Here is an 18517-nt window from a genome sequence, read left to right as displayed (position 1 = left end):
ACATGGAATAATCCATCAAACTACAGCTCCTTACTCACCAGAATCTAATGGAGTTGCTGAACGCAAGAATCGAACTCTAAAAGAGATGATGAATGCAATGTTGCAGGAATCTAGGTTACCCCAGAACATGTGGGGGGGAGCGTTGCTTACCACTAATTATATCGTCAACAAAATTCCACACAAAGTAACTGGCAAAACTCCATATGAATTATGGAAAGGTAATTTACCTTCGTATAAATACCTCAAAGTGTGGGGGTGCTTGGCAAAAGTTGCAGTACCGCCACCAAAAAAGGTCACTATTGGACCTAAAACAGTGGATTACATCTTCATCGGATATGCATATAACAGTAATACTTATCGATTTCTGGTACATAAATCTGCAATATCAGAAATTCATGAAACTGGAATCAAGAAATGTATCTTTCTTCGAAAATATTTTTCCATATAAGGAAAAACAAGGTTCAAAACGAATTCGAGAAGAAAGAGACAATGACAAGAACTCAGAAACTGAGACAAACGTCGAGATTTCTAAAAATGATATTTCAGAAAATGAGGAAAAAGATGAACCTCGAAGAAGCAAAAGAGCTCGAAAGAAAAATCTTTTGGTGAATATTTCCTAATGACATTTTTAGTAGAAAATGTTCCAAAAACTTTGGCAGAAGCCATGGCTTCACCAGAAGCTCCGTTTTGGAACGAAGCTGTCAGGAGTGAATTTGATTCTATCATGCAAAATTATACATGGTACATAATAGATTTACCACCTGGCTGCAAAGCATTCTGAAATAAATGGATAATGACAAGAAAACCTGGTGGAAAATACAAATCTAGGTTTGTAGTTCAAGGATTCCGACAAAAGGAAGGTTTGGACTATTTTGATACATATTCTCCAGTAACGAGAATAACATCAATAAGACTGATGATAGCAATCGCAGCCTTAAGAGACCTAGAAATCCATCAAATGGATGTAAAAACCGCTTTTCTAAATGGTGATTTTGAAGAAGAAATTTACATGAAACAACCTGAAGGTTTTGTCGTTCCCGGACAGGAAGACAAAGTATGCCGATTTGTAAAGTCACTTTATGAACTTAAGCAATCTCCTAAACAATGGCACCAAAAATTTGACAATACAATGATGTCAAATAGTTTCAAAATAAATGAATGTGACAAATGCATATACTACAAAACTACCAAAAATGTGTATGTTTTGCTATGTCTATATGTAGATGATATGCTCATTATTGGAAGCAACAAAAAACATGCTCAAAGGGACATTTGAGATGAAAGACTTGGGATTAGCAGATGTAATTCTCGGGGTTAAAGTCACAAGAAATTCAAACGGAATTACCTTAACCCAATCTCATTATGCTCAAACAATATTAGAGAGATTTAAAAACTACTCTGAAAGTACGGCAAAAACTCTGTTATATCCCCAAATGCACTTGACAAAGAATTCAGGTGAAGCGGTTTCACAAAACGAGTATGCACGTATGATCGGAAGTCTGGTAAAGTAAACCCGACATATATTAACTATGAGTGGTTCAAGGCTTAAAAATGCCACCAACTCAAACACAGTGAATTTTTTGCAAACACTCTCGATAAGTCTGTCTAGTTTAGTCAGGATTAAAATAAGTATAGTTTTAGAGTCTTTCGAGTCTGCATTTAGTCTGCATATGTTTAGTATTTGTGGGGGATTGTTGGATCAATTATTCTAAGCCCATGGCTTATAAGAATAATTAAAAATCTGTGAAAAGAAATGGGCCTTTGGGTCATAATAATAAAAGCCAATTCGGCTTAAATGAAGGAGAAAGGGAAGCAAAAGTCCCACATCGGGGAGCAACACCAAGGCTGAGTGATATATATATGCATTCATGCTATCATGGGTTAACCATCTTCAGAGAGGAGGAGGCTCCCCACGCGCGCGCCGCTGTCCGGCCGGCTCGGCTCGGCTCGACGTGGGTCTTGGGTCTTGGTGGAGGGTCTCCGGCCCAATAAGACTATTCTTTTTGGACCAAGTTAAGCTCAAAGTTTTGCCATTTAATTCCCGAAAAAACGGCATGCATTTTATTTTAAACAACACGTAGTTCGTTTAAAAACAACACGCTGTCTCTCTTCTTGACGATAAGTTTAAACGAGAAAATATCTTGCGGAGGAAGTTTCGTAACGCCTCGCCTCCGAGATCCTCGTGAGATTTCCGCTAACGTGCGCACGTGCTGCATCAGTTGCGGAAAGTGGCTCGTCTTCTCCTCTTTATAAACTCGTCTCCTCCTTCATTTTTGATGACGTTTTTTCACAACCAAAACCAGCAAATCCTTTAACGTAAGTTCTAGAGAGTGTTTCGTAGAAATATTAGTTCGTAGAGGTTCTTCACGAGTGCCGCGTGATAACCTATCATGATTTTATCATGGGACTCATATTCGTACAGATCCATCGCACTAACGGAGCGAATATTAAGAGTTAAGGAAATAGATTCGTCTCGACTCCATGCTTTCATTTTCGTTCGGTTTCGAATCGTCTATATATTTTCCTTAACATCGTTTATATTATATCGTTTCTTTTGATCCGGTTTTCTGGCTTCTACATTATCCAATTACGCTACATGGTCATATGGCATTCGACAATAATGTGAACTAGATTCTGAGCCACAAATGGTTGTAATACACTCTTGAGTCTCTGATGGTGGTTTCTCAGTGCCATCAGGTGTACACGCCCATCGCGTCCAGCCATATCCAACATAGACCGCGGCTTGTGTCTCTCATCTCTCAACAAATATTGGTTGGACGTGGAGTAACATGTCGACGCTGCGGTAAATGGAGAACTGATAGCGTGCTTTCTCGTATTGTATCACGCCTTGTACCAGTTGCACTCCACCAAAACATGTTTCAAGATGTCCATTGGTGATCAATTTATACACTGAAAGAGACTTTCATTCCTTCCTTTCTACACTAACGGTCGAGTGTAATATGCTCTTCGCCACCCAATAACGTTTTCTAACTGTATATTGTACATACCTCGTAGCAAGGGGTGAACGACCAGGAACCGCAATTTCACAGACCTGTCCGGATTAATCCATGGATCCTCTCCCATACATTCGATTTCAGACCAGAGTGAATTAGATTCCAAACAAAATAAATGGTTTTTTTGTGGCTAGAATACTTCTCCATCAACAAAAGCCGAAAGTTCACGTGATGATCTTTTAGAGGATCAGAAAGATGGTAACAGTGTCTTCGAATAACTCGGCCTAGCAGAAAAACCCTATTTGTGAGTCAATGTAACTGGTTAGCTAAAAGGGATAAACTAATATGTTCGTGATGTCATGGAAACAATTACTCCATGGATTTGGAAGTCTAACATCAATAACGAGCTATACTCAAACATATTCAGATCTTTATCTTACTTATGCATAACTCTAAAAGCAGAGGTTGTCTTGAGATTTTGGAGCTATAAACAAATTATTAAGTTCTACAACTTTTTTTACATATAAATTTAGAAACTTATTTCTATGTTAGTTGTTTTTTTATTTAATTGTGGGAGCTATAGGCCAATATTTCACTTGGCTATGATCAGAACAAACACTAGATTAAACATCGACAGTAACAATACATGCAAGTTCGAGGATAAATGTACAATTATAACTTAACAATCACAGTGCATGTTCTTGAAACAACTGCTTACAATACAAACCTAATTCTCAATGTTAACAAAAGAGAATATTTTTAACATGAATGTCCTAGAAGATCTTACAAAAATGTGTGTTGATGAGCACACACTTTACATATTGGTCGGATACAAACTAAGAATCTTACGTGATTTCCCTGCAAAAACATATTTGGATCTGTCAAGGATAAACATTTGACCACACGCTACTTTGTATCACTGCTTTAACATTAATTAGACACCAAAAAGGGAACAAGCCTGTAGAGTGAACGCCCGTAGGTTTCACCAAAATGAAACAGGTTTTAATACAGAAAACAAATGAAACTCATCAAAGAATCAGAAGAAATAAAAGATGACAAAACCTAGCTAGCCAGATCAATGGAAAAGGCAAAGACCCGTGTTAACATAGCAGAAATTCAGTACTTATCCGAAGCTCAACTTAGAATGGTATTCCAGAAACATAGAAGATACAAAGAGCTTCAACGACTAACCATCTAGCCCAAAAAAAAGTGACAGACCTGACTTGTTCTTTTTTTGCTCACTCTCAGCCATAGAAATCGACTTGCTGTGAGGAAAGAGAGACGAGACTCCATCTTATATCACCCGTCTTTCACATTCAAAAGGGCAAATTTTCCCAATACTTGTTGAGATTATCATTTGGCCAGTTTAAATCACTGTTCCTCTGAACACGATACATTTTGGTTTAACAATTGGTCCGCTCATGAATTATATATATAGTTTTGAAAAAGGATGTTTTCATACTGATCCTACAGAACTGTGAAAAAAGATCACATGGTATTGAAAGAACAACCTAAGACCTGCTTAATTATTGTACAGCACAAATCCGCCAGCTAGCTCTATCACGGTACACTAGAGTGTTGTGTATTGTTAGCCGGTTGTTGAGGAAGACAGTCCAGGGATCCATGTACCTGAATAGTGTGTTTGAAGCGATGTTAACCCGCTAGCAGAAGAGAGAAGTGTTGCATACAAGATTTTTTAAAAGGCATTGTATTTAGTCCGTTATGAATTTGCAACAACTCTCACGAACCTATGAATATAATTATTCCAACCTATGGACGGACACAACTCTCTTCCTAAGAACTAGCTTGTTGATAGTAACACATCTCTAGGACAATCAGGGCTTTGGTAACGTCAATCATTACAGACGATTAGACTAATCTCTTTGTTTTCCATTAACTCTAGAATTCTTACCAGATGATGATGTTAAGCTAATATTTAACAAGAAAGATCTTATAAGTGTACCTGGTGAGAACCATTGGCCTCAGGGTACTGGTGACCTTGGCTTCCATAAATATCATCTGAGTTTCCATAACTTGCAACCAGTCCAGGGCCTTACAACAACAAATTCCACAAAGTTAGAAGCTAGCTTTGCAGGTAAAGGTTTCAATCTAAAGCTTCAAACTTTATCAATAAACAAAAAGATTACTTGGGGTTTGGGCTGCCTCAGCAGCTGCTTTAGCTTTGGTCTCCAAGTCAGACAACTCTTCCTCAAGTTTCACAATTTCACGGTTCAAGTGATCAATAGTCTTCTCCATACCACGCTCATGGCGAAGATTACTCGCTCGCGTCTTCTTCTCCAAACCAAGAGCAGCTCTGCATCAACCCCCAAACTCATCACTAAGTCCAAAAACAACAAGAAGCGAGTCAATTCAATTCAAGTATTCACCTTCCTTTACTAACTTCTTCTCTAAGACTCTCAATCTCCGCCTTAACCTCCACGGCACGATCCGAATTAGGTTTAGCCTTAGCGATCTCCCCGTTAAGCATCGCTAGCTCCGCCGTTAGCTTCTGCCTATCTTCAGCTAGCCTTTGCACGTCCGACCTAACCTGATCAAGCTCAGCTCCGATTCCGTTAACCACACGAGCCTCCGCCTCCATCCTCAGCGAGTTCTGGTAAACCTCGCGAACCTTAGCTTCGGTATCAGACTTAACCGCGGCGGCGGCTTCGAGCAGCCGAGCGAGCTCACGTTTGGCTAAATTGAGCTGATCCTTGACTCCGAGGTGCGCTAATGCTAGCTTCTGGTTGTCCGTCAGGATGGATTGGATCTCGCGGTGCTGAGCTGCGATTTTCTCCTCGAGGAGGACGGATCGAGTACGGTTCATATCGGATTCGTTGAGTTGAGATTCCGATACTCTCAAGGAGGAAGAAGACGGGAGATAACGGTCTCTTCCGGCCATTTTCGACGGCTAGTCTCCGATCTCCGATCCGGTTGCGGAAGTGCCCTTCTCGCTCGCTTAACGGTGTTATCGTTCTACGCTCGTTGCTAAAATAAGCATTATAATCAAATGCTAAAATACGCACTAAGACTTGGCACGTGTTTGTTTATATGAGAGTCGTATTTTTCTGGGCTATTGACTTTGCGCTGACTTGGGTATTACTTAAGAGATACTTGGCCCATACTAAGCCAAATTAGACCCGGTAAGGCCCATGTATATAGCATGGAGTGAAAGAACACTTGGCACTGGATATTGATTGAGAAAGTAAAAGCATTCTCATCGGTGGAAGCCCGGACATATCAATTCGGTTCGGGCATTTCAGATATTGGATAGTTCGGATAGGAGACTAGATGATCCATTTACTACTTGACATATTTTCGGTTCGGTTTTGTTCAGATAGTGGGCTCGGTTCGGATAGTAAAACTAGGAACCCGAGAATACATAGAAAAAATTAGGTTTTCATTTGGTTCCGGTTCGGTTATTTCGGATAATTCGAGTAAAATATTGGATATTTTGGATAAAATATTGAATAATTAGGATGATTCAGATAAAAATATCAAATATTTCGGATTACTTTGGATATCTGGATAAAAATATCCGAGTACTTTCAGATACTTTTGGGTAGTTCTGATATTTTATAATAATTTAGTTTTCTTCAAATATTTTTGAATACTTTTAATAGTTTTTTAAATTATAAATAAATATTTAATTATGTTATATGAATATATAATTAATATTTTAATATATTAGGTACCTGTTCGGTTCTCGGTTTGATTCCGGTTTGGTTTGGTTATTTGAATATAGAAATATAGGAACCATTCAAGGGTACCAGACCGGTTTTGGTTTCGGGTATTTTGGTTCGGTTCAGTTTTTTTTTTGTCCAGACCTGGGTGGAATATTGAAGATTATCTCTACAATAAAATAACAAATTAAATAGAAAATTAAGAAAGAGGGATTAAAAAAGAATGAGAGAGGATAATATACTATTTTCATTTGAAAATCCTTTCACAAAGTTTGAGAAACTCTCAAACAAAGTGTCTTTATTTTGTTAATTAAATTCGTTTTATTTACAGTTTAGTTAAAAATGATATGTTGAAGATATTTTGTTAAAAAACTATTTCATGCTGATGTTTTAAGAAAATTGTGGATTTCTCTCTCTTAAAATATTTACATTATATCAACTTGTATTTATTAAAGTTCATTAATTGCTTCGACCATATCAGCTACCCTAATGTTCATGTTTCAATTTTTTTAGTCAGAGCTCACTTTGGGTTAAAGTTGTAGACACCAAAAGTAATATAGTGATTTTTATGGAAAAATAAAAATTGTTCATGCTTTAAGATACCACCTCCATAAAACCAGACTTGGTTCTAACTGAGGGGAATTCTAATTGTGATCATATTACGTAGAAAGAAGTACACCGTAAGACAGTTTTAAGTTTATTATTACAATATAAGACACTTTTAAGAATTACACCATAAGGCAATTTAAAATTTATTAGAGAAAATTGTCAAAAACGGAACAAAAATTTAATATGGTTGTCCCTATGATATAAAACAAACATGAAGTTGTCCCTATAGTATAATTTTTTTCATAATCTCAAAACTAACCCTTTAAATTAATCAAATTAATCAAAATTTAAAACTTTAATTGAATTTAAAAAGGTTAATGAAAAAAAAGGAAAAACATAATAAAAAGGCTAAGAAAAAAAAATTAAAACAAAAAAAAGGAACAACACTCCCGTAACCCTAACCATATTGGTTTCTCAGCCTCTCTGTCTCTCTTTCTCTCTCGGCGATCAAGAAGGCGATTGTGCCTTTTACAGTGAAATCGAGCTTCCCTTCAGGTGAAACCCCTTCGTCCGTCTCCGACATCACTGGCACCGAAGGTAAACACCAAACTTTCTCCTTCCAACCATCAGTTAATCTCTGTTTAAGAGTAGATGCTAGATAGGAAGCACCAATGTGTAACATGTTAAATAGTTACTGATATCAAGTGACTTTCATTTTTCTCTTGCAGAAGCTATAGACATAGTTGCTTTTGGGCTTGTATTCTGGGGTTTTGTGCTCAGTATAAAGTAACTTGTTTTCGTTAATGACTCAATTGTAGGGCCGACGTTTAGCTCAGGGATGTGCACTGAAGTGTTTCAGTTCGATGTCTCAACAACCTCCGGAGCCATTATACCAGCATCTCCAGCAGCCAACGCCATTACACCTGCATCTCCAGCAGCCAACGTCTCTTCTGAACACAGTAAGAACGCCACAGACACGCACAACGGAAAGAACGGAAGAACCTTGTCTGCCCATTCCACTCTCAGGATCAGATTATAACTTCACCAAAGAGCACCAAAGAAACAGCTCTAGCAAATAAATCAAGCCCGCTTCATCAATGGTTCTGTCAGTGCTTGTTGATCCTAGAGAAGGTGGTGATGGAGATATCGATGGGATGATTGGGGGACCAAATTCATTGTCTCGAGTTTTTGTTGTCGTGCTTGTGGACAGTGCAAAGTATGTAACATACTCTTGTGTCCTACCTCGATCAGGAGCTCCTCATCTTGTGTCCACTTAAAAAGCTTTACAGGACTGAAACATGATTCAGCGGTTTTTTATCCTTCAGCTGTGTATGTAGAAGAATAAACAAGCTGCCTGCCTATGGAATCAAGTAGTATCCTTAGTTATTACCGTTTTGTTTCCAGATGTAGAATCCGAGTGATGTAACTTTTTTATATATATTTTTCATCAAAGAACCTTAGTACACATGTTTGAATATCTGAGCCACTTTCTACCTCTAAATTGTACTTGGCTATTAACGATCTGCGGTAACCACAAACATAACATGACATAAAGCATCCAGGTAGACCTAGTAACACGCCACTGGTTGTAAAACAGCAAATGGTGTTGACTAATGCCCATGAAATGCAACGGGTTAAGCAGGGTCCCTACTGTCACATGACAATTCAAAAAGAGACACATTTAACAAGTTAGGAAGTGAGAATATTTGTGAAAAAAAAATTTAACTGAAATTTCCATAATTTTCGCCAAAACCAGATTTTCTTATCTGTAGAAGACACTTTCTGCAACCGTAGAAAAAAAGACAAAAATCTCATAAGCAGATTCTACCTTATGTAGCCGTTTGAGTAGTTTTTAGATTTTGTATTCCTACTATTGTAGAATACTTCATAAAAGTAGAAACTGCATTCAAAGAAAAAGTAGCTAACTTTACAATTTGTAGAGTTCGCATTCCACATATTTAGAAACTTAAGTAAAAGTAGATTGTTCGTTCTAAAACAAGTAGATTGTTCGTTCTAAAAAAACTAGATGTACTTGTTTAATCTGGAATTCAATTTCTACTATCCAATTTTCCGTAGAAGACGAGTTCTACTTTTAGTAGAACATAATTTAAAATTTTAATTTATCAAAATTTTCAACAAAAAAAAAATATCAGTTTGTGTATATAGGTGTTTTATCAATTATTTATATTTTTATATTTTTTATTCATAAAACTATTTGTTTCGTTAATTTTAAGAAATAAAAAGGGTAAAAGGGACAAAAATTTGACAAAAATGGTTTTTACTATATGGACAACCATGTTGAATTTTTGATCCGTTTTGGCAATTTTCTCAATTTATTATTACACTATAAGACACTTCTTTCTACCAGGGTCGTTTTCTCTAACGAAACCCGCTTTCTATCTATAAACTAACTAAATAAGCTAACTAAATATTATAATTTTTTTTTATTTTTCCATCATTTAACCACAACCCTTCATTCTATCTCTTTCTCTTCTCTATTTTGTATTTTTTTCTCTGTGTTCCGCTGTTGAAAAAAAAACCCATCTCTCTCTCTCTCTCTCTCTCTCCCTCTATTTGGTACATGATTCACGATCTCGTCTCCGCTACTGTTCTCTCTCATTGTCGGAGCCATGACAAAACCTTGATGAAGAAGAGGCCAGTTGGCCCAATCAGACCTCGATGTCTAATTTCGGTATAGAGCTGCTTGTATGGTTATGGTACTTGAGAAGTAATCTCAACTTCGATTCTTAATCTTCTTTTTTAGGTTTTTTCCCAGAATTTTTGATGAAAAAGAAGAGGAATTTGGGGAAGAAAAGCTGAGGTAAGCCTTGATGAAATCAGATTCATATTCCTTACCGTCTTTTCATCATATTCATGATTCAACATGGTTCTGGAAACAAATATTCGTAGTTCACATTTCTTTTTGCTTATCTGTGTATGGAAAAATGATGACTTTGTTTCATCCTCTTCGCGTTAAAAGGTTCTTTTAAGTATGCAGCTATTGCACATCTCAATTGTAGCAACAAAAGTTTTGATTTAGGCTATACGGGTCCATTTATTACTTGTGAATTATTAGGTGACAACAAAGAGTTGAACTTTATGCTTGTGGCTTGATGTCACTAGTTAGCCATTGGTTTTGATTCATTGCTCATTGTTGTGAGTTAATTTGCAGGTTAATTTGCTTACAGTTTAGAATTTGGATTACAACTTTTAAATGGTATGTATTTGCTTGAGACTCCAAAAGATGAGCAAGTTGAAATTGTAAGTCTTCTTATATATTACCTTTTAAACCATTTAAGAAGTTTATCACATTGACTTTGGTTCCTTGTTTCAGTTTGTATTTATATCCCTTGTCTCTTCTTGAGTTTAAGATTGATTTTTTTAGACTCCTTAATGAGTGAGAAACTTGAGGTGTGTTGTTCTGTCCTATAATCAATACTATTACATTATAATTTTTGACATAAAGCTGAATGTTTGTGTAATATTTGTTTGTTGACACGTCTCACACATTTGCAATAGCAAAAAAAATTAAATTCAGTTATCTTTTTAATTTTGTTCAGCCAGTTCAGACACTTTTTTTTTTTTTTTATCTTCACAGGAAGAATTCATGAGGGTGGACAATATGTAAGGAAGAAAGGCTGAACGCCCTTTTGTACATGTGGGTATGTAAACCGATGTACAGCCAGTTCGCCACACCCTTTTGTACATGTGGATATATAAACCGATGTATAACCAATTCGCACACACCTTTTTGTACATGTGGATATGTAAAGCGATGGACACATATATAGCACTAAAACATTATACATGTGGAAATTTTGAATGAGATTTGTACTTTTACTAGCCTATAATCTTCTCATCTCCGCAACAACCAAATTAAAATGAATCACATCTCATCTATATAAGATTTGAGTAATATATGACATGATTCAAAATGTGTACCATTGTTTGGCATAAAGAGGTAAAAAATATTCTTCTTTTGAAGTGTAATTGTAGCAATATGTATACACTCTTACGCTTCTTATCGCTTCATTCACCCAACTACATTCCCGATGGCTACCACGACGGATTCATGTTGACGAAGAAGCTTCACAGAAGAAAATGAACATTTGAGAATTAAGCTTGGTTGTGGCTGTGAATCGAAAGAAGGAGGGGACACAGAAGAGATGCAAAAACAAAATATTTCCTTGATCTAGATTGCATATTTAAAAGTCTCGGGGAAAATTCGTGAAGAAACTTGAACATATTAGAAGCTTAAGACAAATTAGACAGGTTATTTTGTGTACACTTTGTGACGAGTACACATGTACATAAACAATGAACCAATATATGTGAAGAAGTTGTACACATATAGGTGGATTGGTGATTATTTACTAAAACAATACCAAAATACATAATAAATAGATCAAGTCAAACTGAAAATGGTGTACATGACAATAGGTGCACACATGATTTTGTGTGTTTATTCATATCTAATGATTTTTAGCTTTGATTTTAATTCATTTAATTTATTTTCCAATGCATTTAAGAATTAAAACAAGAGTTTAAGATTTTAAAGAGAATACAAGATTTTACGATACATTGCTTTTGTAATATATAATGTACACATGTAAAGATAAAGATGTACACATGCTGTCTTTGTACACATGTAATCATGTACACATGTAAAGATGTTCACATGTTATCTTTGTACACATGTAATCATGTACACATGTAAAGATGTACACGTGTTGTCTTTGTACACATGTACATATAAAATCATGTTGTACATTTTTTTGCAATTTTATTTAATGAGTGGTATTTTAGTAAATATATCTTCGTATTTCCCAGATTTTTTTAGGGTTTTGTGCAACAATTATTCCGGCGCTATTGATTTCTTTCATGCATTTTCATACTTTTGCGTTTTAGTGATTTCCACTTCAAGATTGCTGATTTATCACTTCTAAACTGATTTCCACTTCAAGATTTTAATTTTTTTGTGAGATTTGGCTATTGCTGCTTGAGCTTCATCATTCAACTGAAGAAACGACCACCGCAGCCGAGTCCGAGCATCACGACCACCACGCGCTACTGTCAGAGTGCAACGGAGATGAGTTGCAGAGAGAACGGTGGAGGAGGAAGGATGATTTCACGGCGAAGGAGAAGAAAAATCGCGACGGCTTGCACTCGAGTTCGTCAGCGATGACGGAGGCGGACCAGGTAGTACGATGAAGAGGAACTGGAACATAGATAACATGATGCACAACGGATTGAAATACCAAAGATTGAAATGGGAAGAATAAGCTTTTTAGTTTTAAATTTTTGTTTGTCCGTTCCAAAGAAAAAAAAAAGTAACTTAAAAACATGGTAGGACCACTTTAGTTAGATAAATGACTTTAGTTATAATGGTTTGATTTCTAGTCATAAAAACTACCCCACTAGCGGAAACTGCCTCTGGAGAGTTTTAGAGTAATAAATAAAAGAAAAATCTATACAAATGAATATTTTCTTTGTTGATCTCATTTTAATGCTTTTAACATTTTATTTGTTGTTCTCTTTGTTGTTCCATGTCCATCCGCGAATTTATAGCAATTTAGGGTTTGAGAAACAATAAGGAACTGGGCAAACAGAAAATAGACTTTAGCCACTAAAAAGAAAGGCATCACATTATGATGTTGCGAGAAGGAATCATACAAGAATATTCCATGATCTCTAGCTGCAACATCCATATTTGAAGCTATGAGAGTATGAGGCTAAAAATGTGATTTTTGATTTGCTGAAAAATACGATGCTATATATATATATATATATATATATTAGGATAAGACTTGTTCATGGTGAATTTATTTGTATATATTATCGATAATTTTTTTTTATATATTTGATCATTTTATTTATACATATACAATATTTTTTGTTGTTATTATATAATTTATTTCCGATGGATCGGATCAATTTTTATTAAAAATTATGGAACAAAACTATAATTAGTATATCATGGATTGATCGGATTGGACATTAAACAAATTATAACACAAAAACCTTATTTTTTCTATCGAACACATTCTTGAAAAAAATGAACAGTATTGTTTCTACAGTTTAATTACTTTGACATCTTCCATATGGTTTTGAAAGGTTTCAGATCAACCATCAAATTGATAAATGACATTTTAATTTTTTTAGTCGTGTACTTAAGGAAAACTTACATTTTTTTTTTAAATTTAAAGTCGTTTTAAAAAAATCAAAATATAACATATAAAAAAAAATCTAACATATAAGAAAAATATAACATATAAGGTTTCCTCATTTTTGTATTTTAAAGTCGTTTAAAAAAAATTAAAATATAACATATAAGGTTTTCTCATTTTTGTAATTTAAAGTCATTTAAAAAAATCAAAATATAACATATAAGAAAAAATTCAATTTTTTTAATTATATGGTTAATGTGATTGTTTAATTTTTTAATAATATAAAATTAAACAAAATAAATAAGAATGCAAAAATTGTTATCAAATCTTTATTATTCATAATCATTAATTGCCATATACATGTTTTAAGTAATTTCGAAGCTTTTATTTAAGGAAAGAATACATACTTCTTATATTTTAGGTTACTATAATGTTTCCTAGTAATTAGATTTGGACCAACATTTTTCAATTGATTCTTAAATTGTCAAGTAAGCTAAATTGACATCTTAATTAAGTGACACCTAAGCATGATCATCTTTTAATTAGTACAAACTTAAAGTTACAATTTTTAAATGATTCTCATTTAATATATATGGGATATATATATTATTAAAGTTTTTGGTGTACGTTAATTTTAGATTTAACTTTGTTACCATTCTAATTTATGAATCAAAATTATCGGATAAATATGGAACCACACTATCAATAGCTCTGTTATATATTCCTACCAAAAAAAAAAAGCTCTGTTATATATGACCATGTATAACCAGATCATGAACAGGTTCATCTGCTGATTTCCTTAACTATAGCTACCACATTTCTTTCGAAGGGTTGACAAAAGATCATGGTTGTGTGATCTTTGTAGACTTGTAGTATTATGGTAATTGGCAAATGTTTCTTTTAAATCAGTATTATATATTTATATCCATAGTTTCGTGGTATAGTAATCTTGTACTATATCATTCATAAGATATTATTTTGCAGTTATTTGAATAGCACTTGTAAATTTTCCCCCATAATCAACTATAAAAATTGTTATAAAATTACTCACACATGATAATTAAAATTAAAAAGGTAAAACAATTTAAAAAAACTAGGTTTTTAGTACAAATTTACTAGGTATTTGAAAAGTCAGTTTTCTACGTGCCGAACTCACTTTAATTATCACGACGATTAGTTATAAGATACCCGTAACAAACAAAAAATATTATTTCTGATTGCCATTAATAAAAAATACTTATGTTTCCTTTTTAATAAAATTGTGATTAACTTTTTAGTTTAATTTTTATTTTTACTAAAGCACGTAAAAACTAAAAAGAAATATTAGTAAAATATAAACATAGGTTTTATATGAAAACAAATTTTTGTTTTATTATTGTTTATTTTTCCTAAAACAACAAAATAAAAATATCTCTAAATTTTAAAAATATATAATTACAAATATATCTAAAACATAACTTCACAAAAAATTAAAAAAATAGAATAATTTATATATTCTTTTCTAAATGGTAATAATATTTTATTATAAATATCTTTTTGATCAAATGATTAATAAGAAAAAATTTTAAACAACATAAATGATTATTTAATATCTTATTTTTTTCAAAAATGATGATATCTTATTATTGTCTTATATCCAAATAAATATTTAAAATGTGGGGCTTCGGGAATAATATTTCTTATTATCAATATATTTTTATAATATAGTTTTATTATCAATATATTTTTATAATATAGTTTTATTATCAATACTTTTTTATTAAATGATTCGAACTTTTATAACAAATTTTATTAACACTTCAATTTTTTAGTTTTATCAAAAACAACATATATCAAATTATAAATAATCTTACAATTTTTTTATCATCCTAAGATAAAAGTAAACAAAATCTAACTTAACAAGATGTTCTTATTTTAGGGGAAATTGTCAAAAATACTACATTCAATTGAACACCTTTCATGTTTACACTGGCAACCTTTACCCTTAGTTTTAATGAAGGGTAAAAGACATTTATAACCCTATGGTTAACTAATCTAGATTTCGGATTTAGAATTGATGGATATGGTAAGGTTTTTGGAATATAAAATTTAGGATTCTAATAAATATATAAATAAATACTTAAAAATTTTAAATTAGTTTCAAAATACTTTCAAAAATAATTTTCAATTTAAAAAAAAAAAATTAAAAGAAAATTTAGAAAAAAAATAAAAAATAGAAACTTATAAAAAGTTCGAATTTGAAAAGTATAATTCGAAAACATAAAAAAAAATATTTTTTATTTTTTTAGTTTAAATAATTATTTATTTAGAGAACAATGATATAAAAGTCTTTTGTCACTTGATAAATAAGTTTTTTTTTTGAAAATGTCTCTTTAGTGGTGGTATATGAATTATGGTACCAAAACAATGGTAAACTTGAAAATTTCCTTTATTTTAGTCTAATAGTGATAAAATTTTTTTGATACAATCCAATACTCTAAAATATGAATAACCAAGCATTCTTAATATGAAAATTAAATCAATCAATTATTATGATTATTTGTGAAGTAGTGTTAAATAAAAGTGTGTATGAATTTTCAAAATATTAAAGTTATGTGTATTAATGCAACAATGCTTTAATAAATGTGTTTCCTGCTTTTGTTTTTAAAACAATATATACCAACTGATACAAACATTTACAAATATAAGAAGATGAACTGAACTACATGAATTTAAGAAAATAATAATCCAATTTTAACATAGTAAAATCGTTGTTTAATTTAAAATAATGGACATGATTCAACATATCAAATATGAATGTTTGAAATAATATAAAATATAATATATGAATTCAAACCTAATTAAGATGGGAACATAATAATACATAATATATTTTATTATACTTATTAATTACAAAAATAAATTAAAATTATAAACAAAAGAAACTAATATTAATTTATCAATTGTTATAATTCAACCATTTCGTAAATGTTTCTATATGTGCATAAGCACGGGAGAATCACCTTGTATACAATATAGTTAGCACAACTAAACAGAAAAACTAATGCCTTAAACTTACAACTAGTTTCAAGCCGATAGAAGCTATAACATCCCCTATATATTAATTGAGAAACATTACAACTTATTTTTGTAGTCATATGTCATCACTAGAATGATTATTAGAATCCTTAGATAAATAGGTTGGTCAATCTAATTATATACTAAGGTTTTTATTAAACTAACTATAAACTCATTATTAATGTTCTTTACTATTTACGTAAATAAAAGTTACAAAATTGCCTAATTGTCTAAAATATATATGACAATTAATAATTTTGAATAATAAAGATTTGATAAAAATTAGTGTATCTTCTATCATATTTTTTTAATTTTAAACTATTAAAATAAATTAAACAACCACATTAACCATATAATAAAAATTTAGCTTTTTCCGTATATTTATATATATATCGTTTTAAATTAAACTATATAGCATATAAAATAAGTAAAAAATCTAATTTAATTAATTATTAAGATTAATATATATATATCGTTTTAAATTAAACTATATACCATATAAAATACATAACTATTTTAATTTCAAAATTTACTTTGAATAATTTCTTTTGATAAAAACTTTGAACAAAACATTGACAACTTAATTTTTTAAAAATTATAAATTACTAAAACTATTAATATCACAATGAAAATTTTGTTATCAGCAATTTATTTTTTTGATGTAAAATATAAAAATGATCCTAAAACCTATGAGTTAAAAGCGTCATTTAGTAGACATTAATATTAAAAATATATTATATACGTTAATATCATTTAAATTTTATTACATAAAGTTCCAAATAGAAAAAAAATATTGTTTGGATTAATTATATATGTAAAGGTATTGAATTTTTAATTATTCAATATATATTTATTATTTCATAATATGGAAAAAGTAAATAATACCTAAAATAATTTATAAATATATATGGATTTTAACCTAGTTATAGTATTATACCCTTTAGTTGCTAATATTTACTTTTATTTTCATTGTACTGTTTTTGTTTATAGTAGTCTTGTTATAATAGTGTGCTAATATACAGAAATTGTTCTTTTGTATTTTATTTTTTGGTCTCCTTTATTGTTTTGTATTAAAATTCCAAAAAGATAAAATTTTCGTTATTGTTTTAACTATTTCCACCTCTGAAATAGTCAGAGAATTGTTTTAGTCAACTGTATCGTAAAAGATAAATCGTAATTTTTTAATTGAAATCTAGAGTTAAAATTCTAAGATGAGGCGGCAACTGCTAGAGTCAAAGTCTACGGATTAGCACGAAGCCCTGATGTTTCAGATTGCTTCTTTTTGTTTCTTACAGAATCTCACAGTTACAGCTTTTTAAGATCTTTAATTTGGAATTCCGACAAAAACAGAAGCTCATTTCACTCATCAACTCTTCATATATAAATAAAAGCCCGTCAAACATTGCTTCTTGTATCCCCATCGTTTCCAAAGAGATTTTTAAGTTTTCCTTTGATTAGAAAAGAGAAAGAAAAACAAAAGAGCTAATACCGAGGACCGAATCTTCCATGTCATTCGTAAAGCATTTAATGATGTGCATCGAGTCTCACATGCTTATTTTTCTCCAAGGTGCCCAAAGATGTCTGTTTTCTGTTCTTCCTCTTTTGCTAAATTTTAAATTTTAGGTTTTCTTATTAATGAATCAAAAACTACATTAACAAGAACCACTTCCCCATGTGACAGTTCTAATTCAAAAATATATCCCATCCATTAGCACGTAAATTATCTGTTCATCTTCTAGGGTTGTACTTATAACTCTAAAGTATAAACTGAGTCCTTTGATTTTACTAGTATGTAAAAGAGATATCTCTTTTTAGAATTAATGAAATAATGCAAGAAAAGGTGACGAACTCTTCCATTAGGTATTTAAGAATTTTATGTTACATAAACTTTGATTAAAAAAAGCTAGGGGTGGACGTTCGGGTACCCATTCGGATTCGGTTCGGATCTAATCGAGTTTCGGGTTTTCGGGTTTAAAGATTTCAGCCTCATTCGGGTATTTCTAAATTTCAGTTCGGGTTCGGTTCGGATCTTTGTAGGTTCGGTTCGGGTTTGGATAACTCATTTAAATTATTTTTAAAATTTTAATATTCATTATATGCTTAAAATTTC

General features: G+C 32.0%; 1 protein-coding gene and 1 long non-coding RNA gene across 2 annotated transcripts; one reads left to right on the top strand and one right to left on the bottom strand.

Moving 5' to 3' along the window:
* Nucleotides 1-4191: 4191 nt before the first annotated feature.
* Nucleotides 4192-5973, bottom strand: LOC106337358 (protein FLC EXPRESSOR). The gene is made up of 4 exons (XM_013776457.1): nucleotides 5342-5973; nucleotides 5102-5268; nucleotides 4918-5006; nucleotides 4192-4583 (listed from the first exon to the last, which is right to left on the bottom strand). The coding sequence occupies exons 1-4, from the start codon at nucleotides 5851-5853 to the stop codon at nucleotides 4515-4517; spliced, it is 837 nt and encodes a 278-aa protein (XP_013631911.1). The 5' UTR covers nucleotides 5854-5973; the 3' UTR covers nucleotides 4192-4514.
* A 3720-nt stretch (nucleotides 5974-9693) lies between these two features.
* Nucleotides 9694-11023, top strand: LOC106341004. Its single transcript, XR_001269557.1, has 4 exons — nucleotides 9694-9875; nucleotides 9948-10004; nucleotides 10356-10444; nucleotides 10782-11023. It is a non-coding gene; the product is annotated as an uncharacterized LOC106341004 (long non-coding RNA).
* The last annotated feature ends 7494 nt before the right edge of the window (nucleotides 11024-18517 follow it).

This window comes from Brassica oleracea, chromosome C4 (assembly GCF_000695525.1).
Source record: "Brassica oleracea var. oleracea cultivar TO1000 chromosome C4, BOL, whole genome shotgun sequence".
In the NCBI taxonomy this organism is placed as follows: Eukaryota; Viridiplantae; Streptophyta; class Magnoliopsida; order Brassicales; family Brassicaceae; genus Brassica; species Brassica oleracea.
Note: the sequence above shows the minus strand (reverse complement) of the source record. Positions and strands in the feature narration are given on the sequence as shown.

Excerpts from the sequence above, each read along its gene's own strand:
- LOC106337358 (XM_013776457.1), bottom strand. The coding sequence starts at position 5,853 with ATGGCCGGAAGAGACCGTTATCTCCCGTCTTCTTCCTCCTTGAGAGTA. Across the intron at positions 5,269-5,341 it reads GAAGAAGTTAGTAAAGGAAG|AGCTGCTCTTGGTTTGGAGA; the intron begins GTGAATACTTGA and ends GGGTTGATGCAG. Across the intron at positions 5,007-5,101 it reads TGAGGCAGCCCAAACCCCAA|GCCCTGGACTGGTTGCAAGT; the intron begins GTAATCTTTTTG and ends TGTTGTTGTAAG.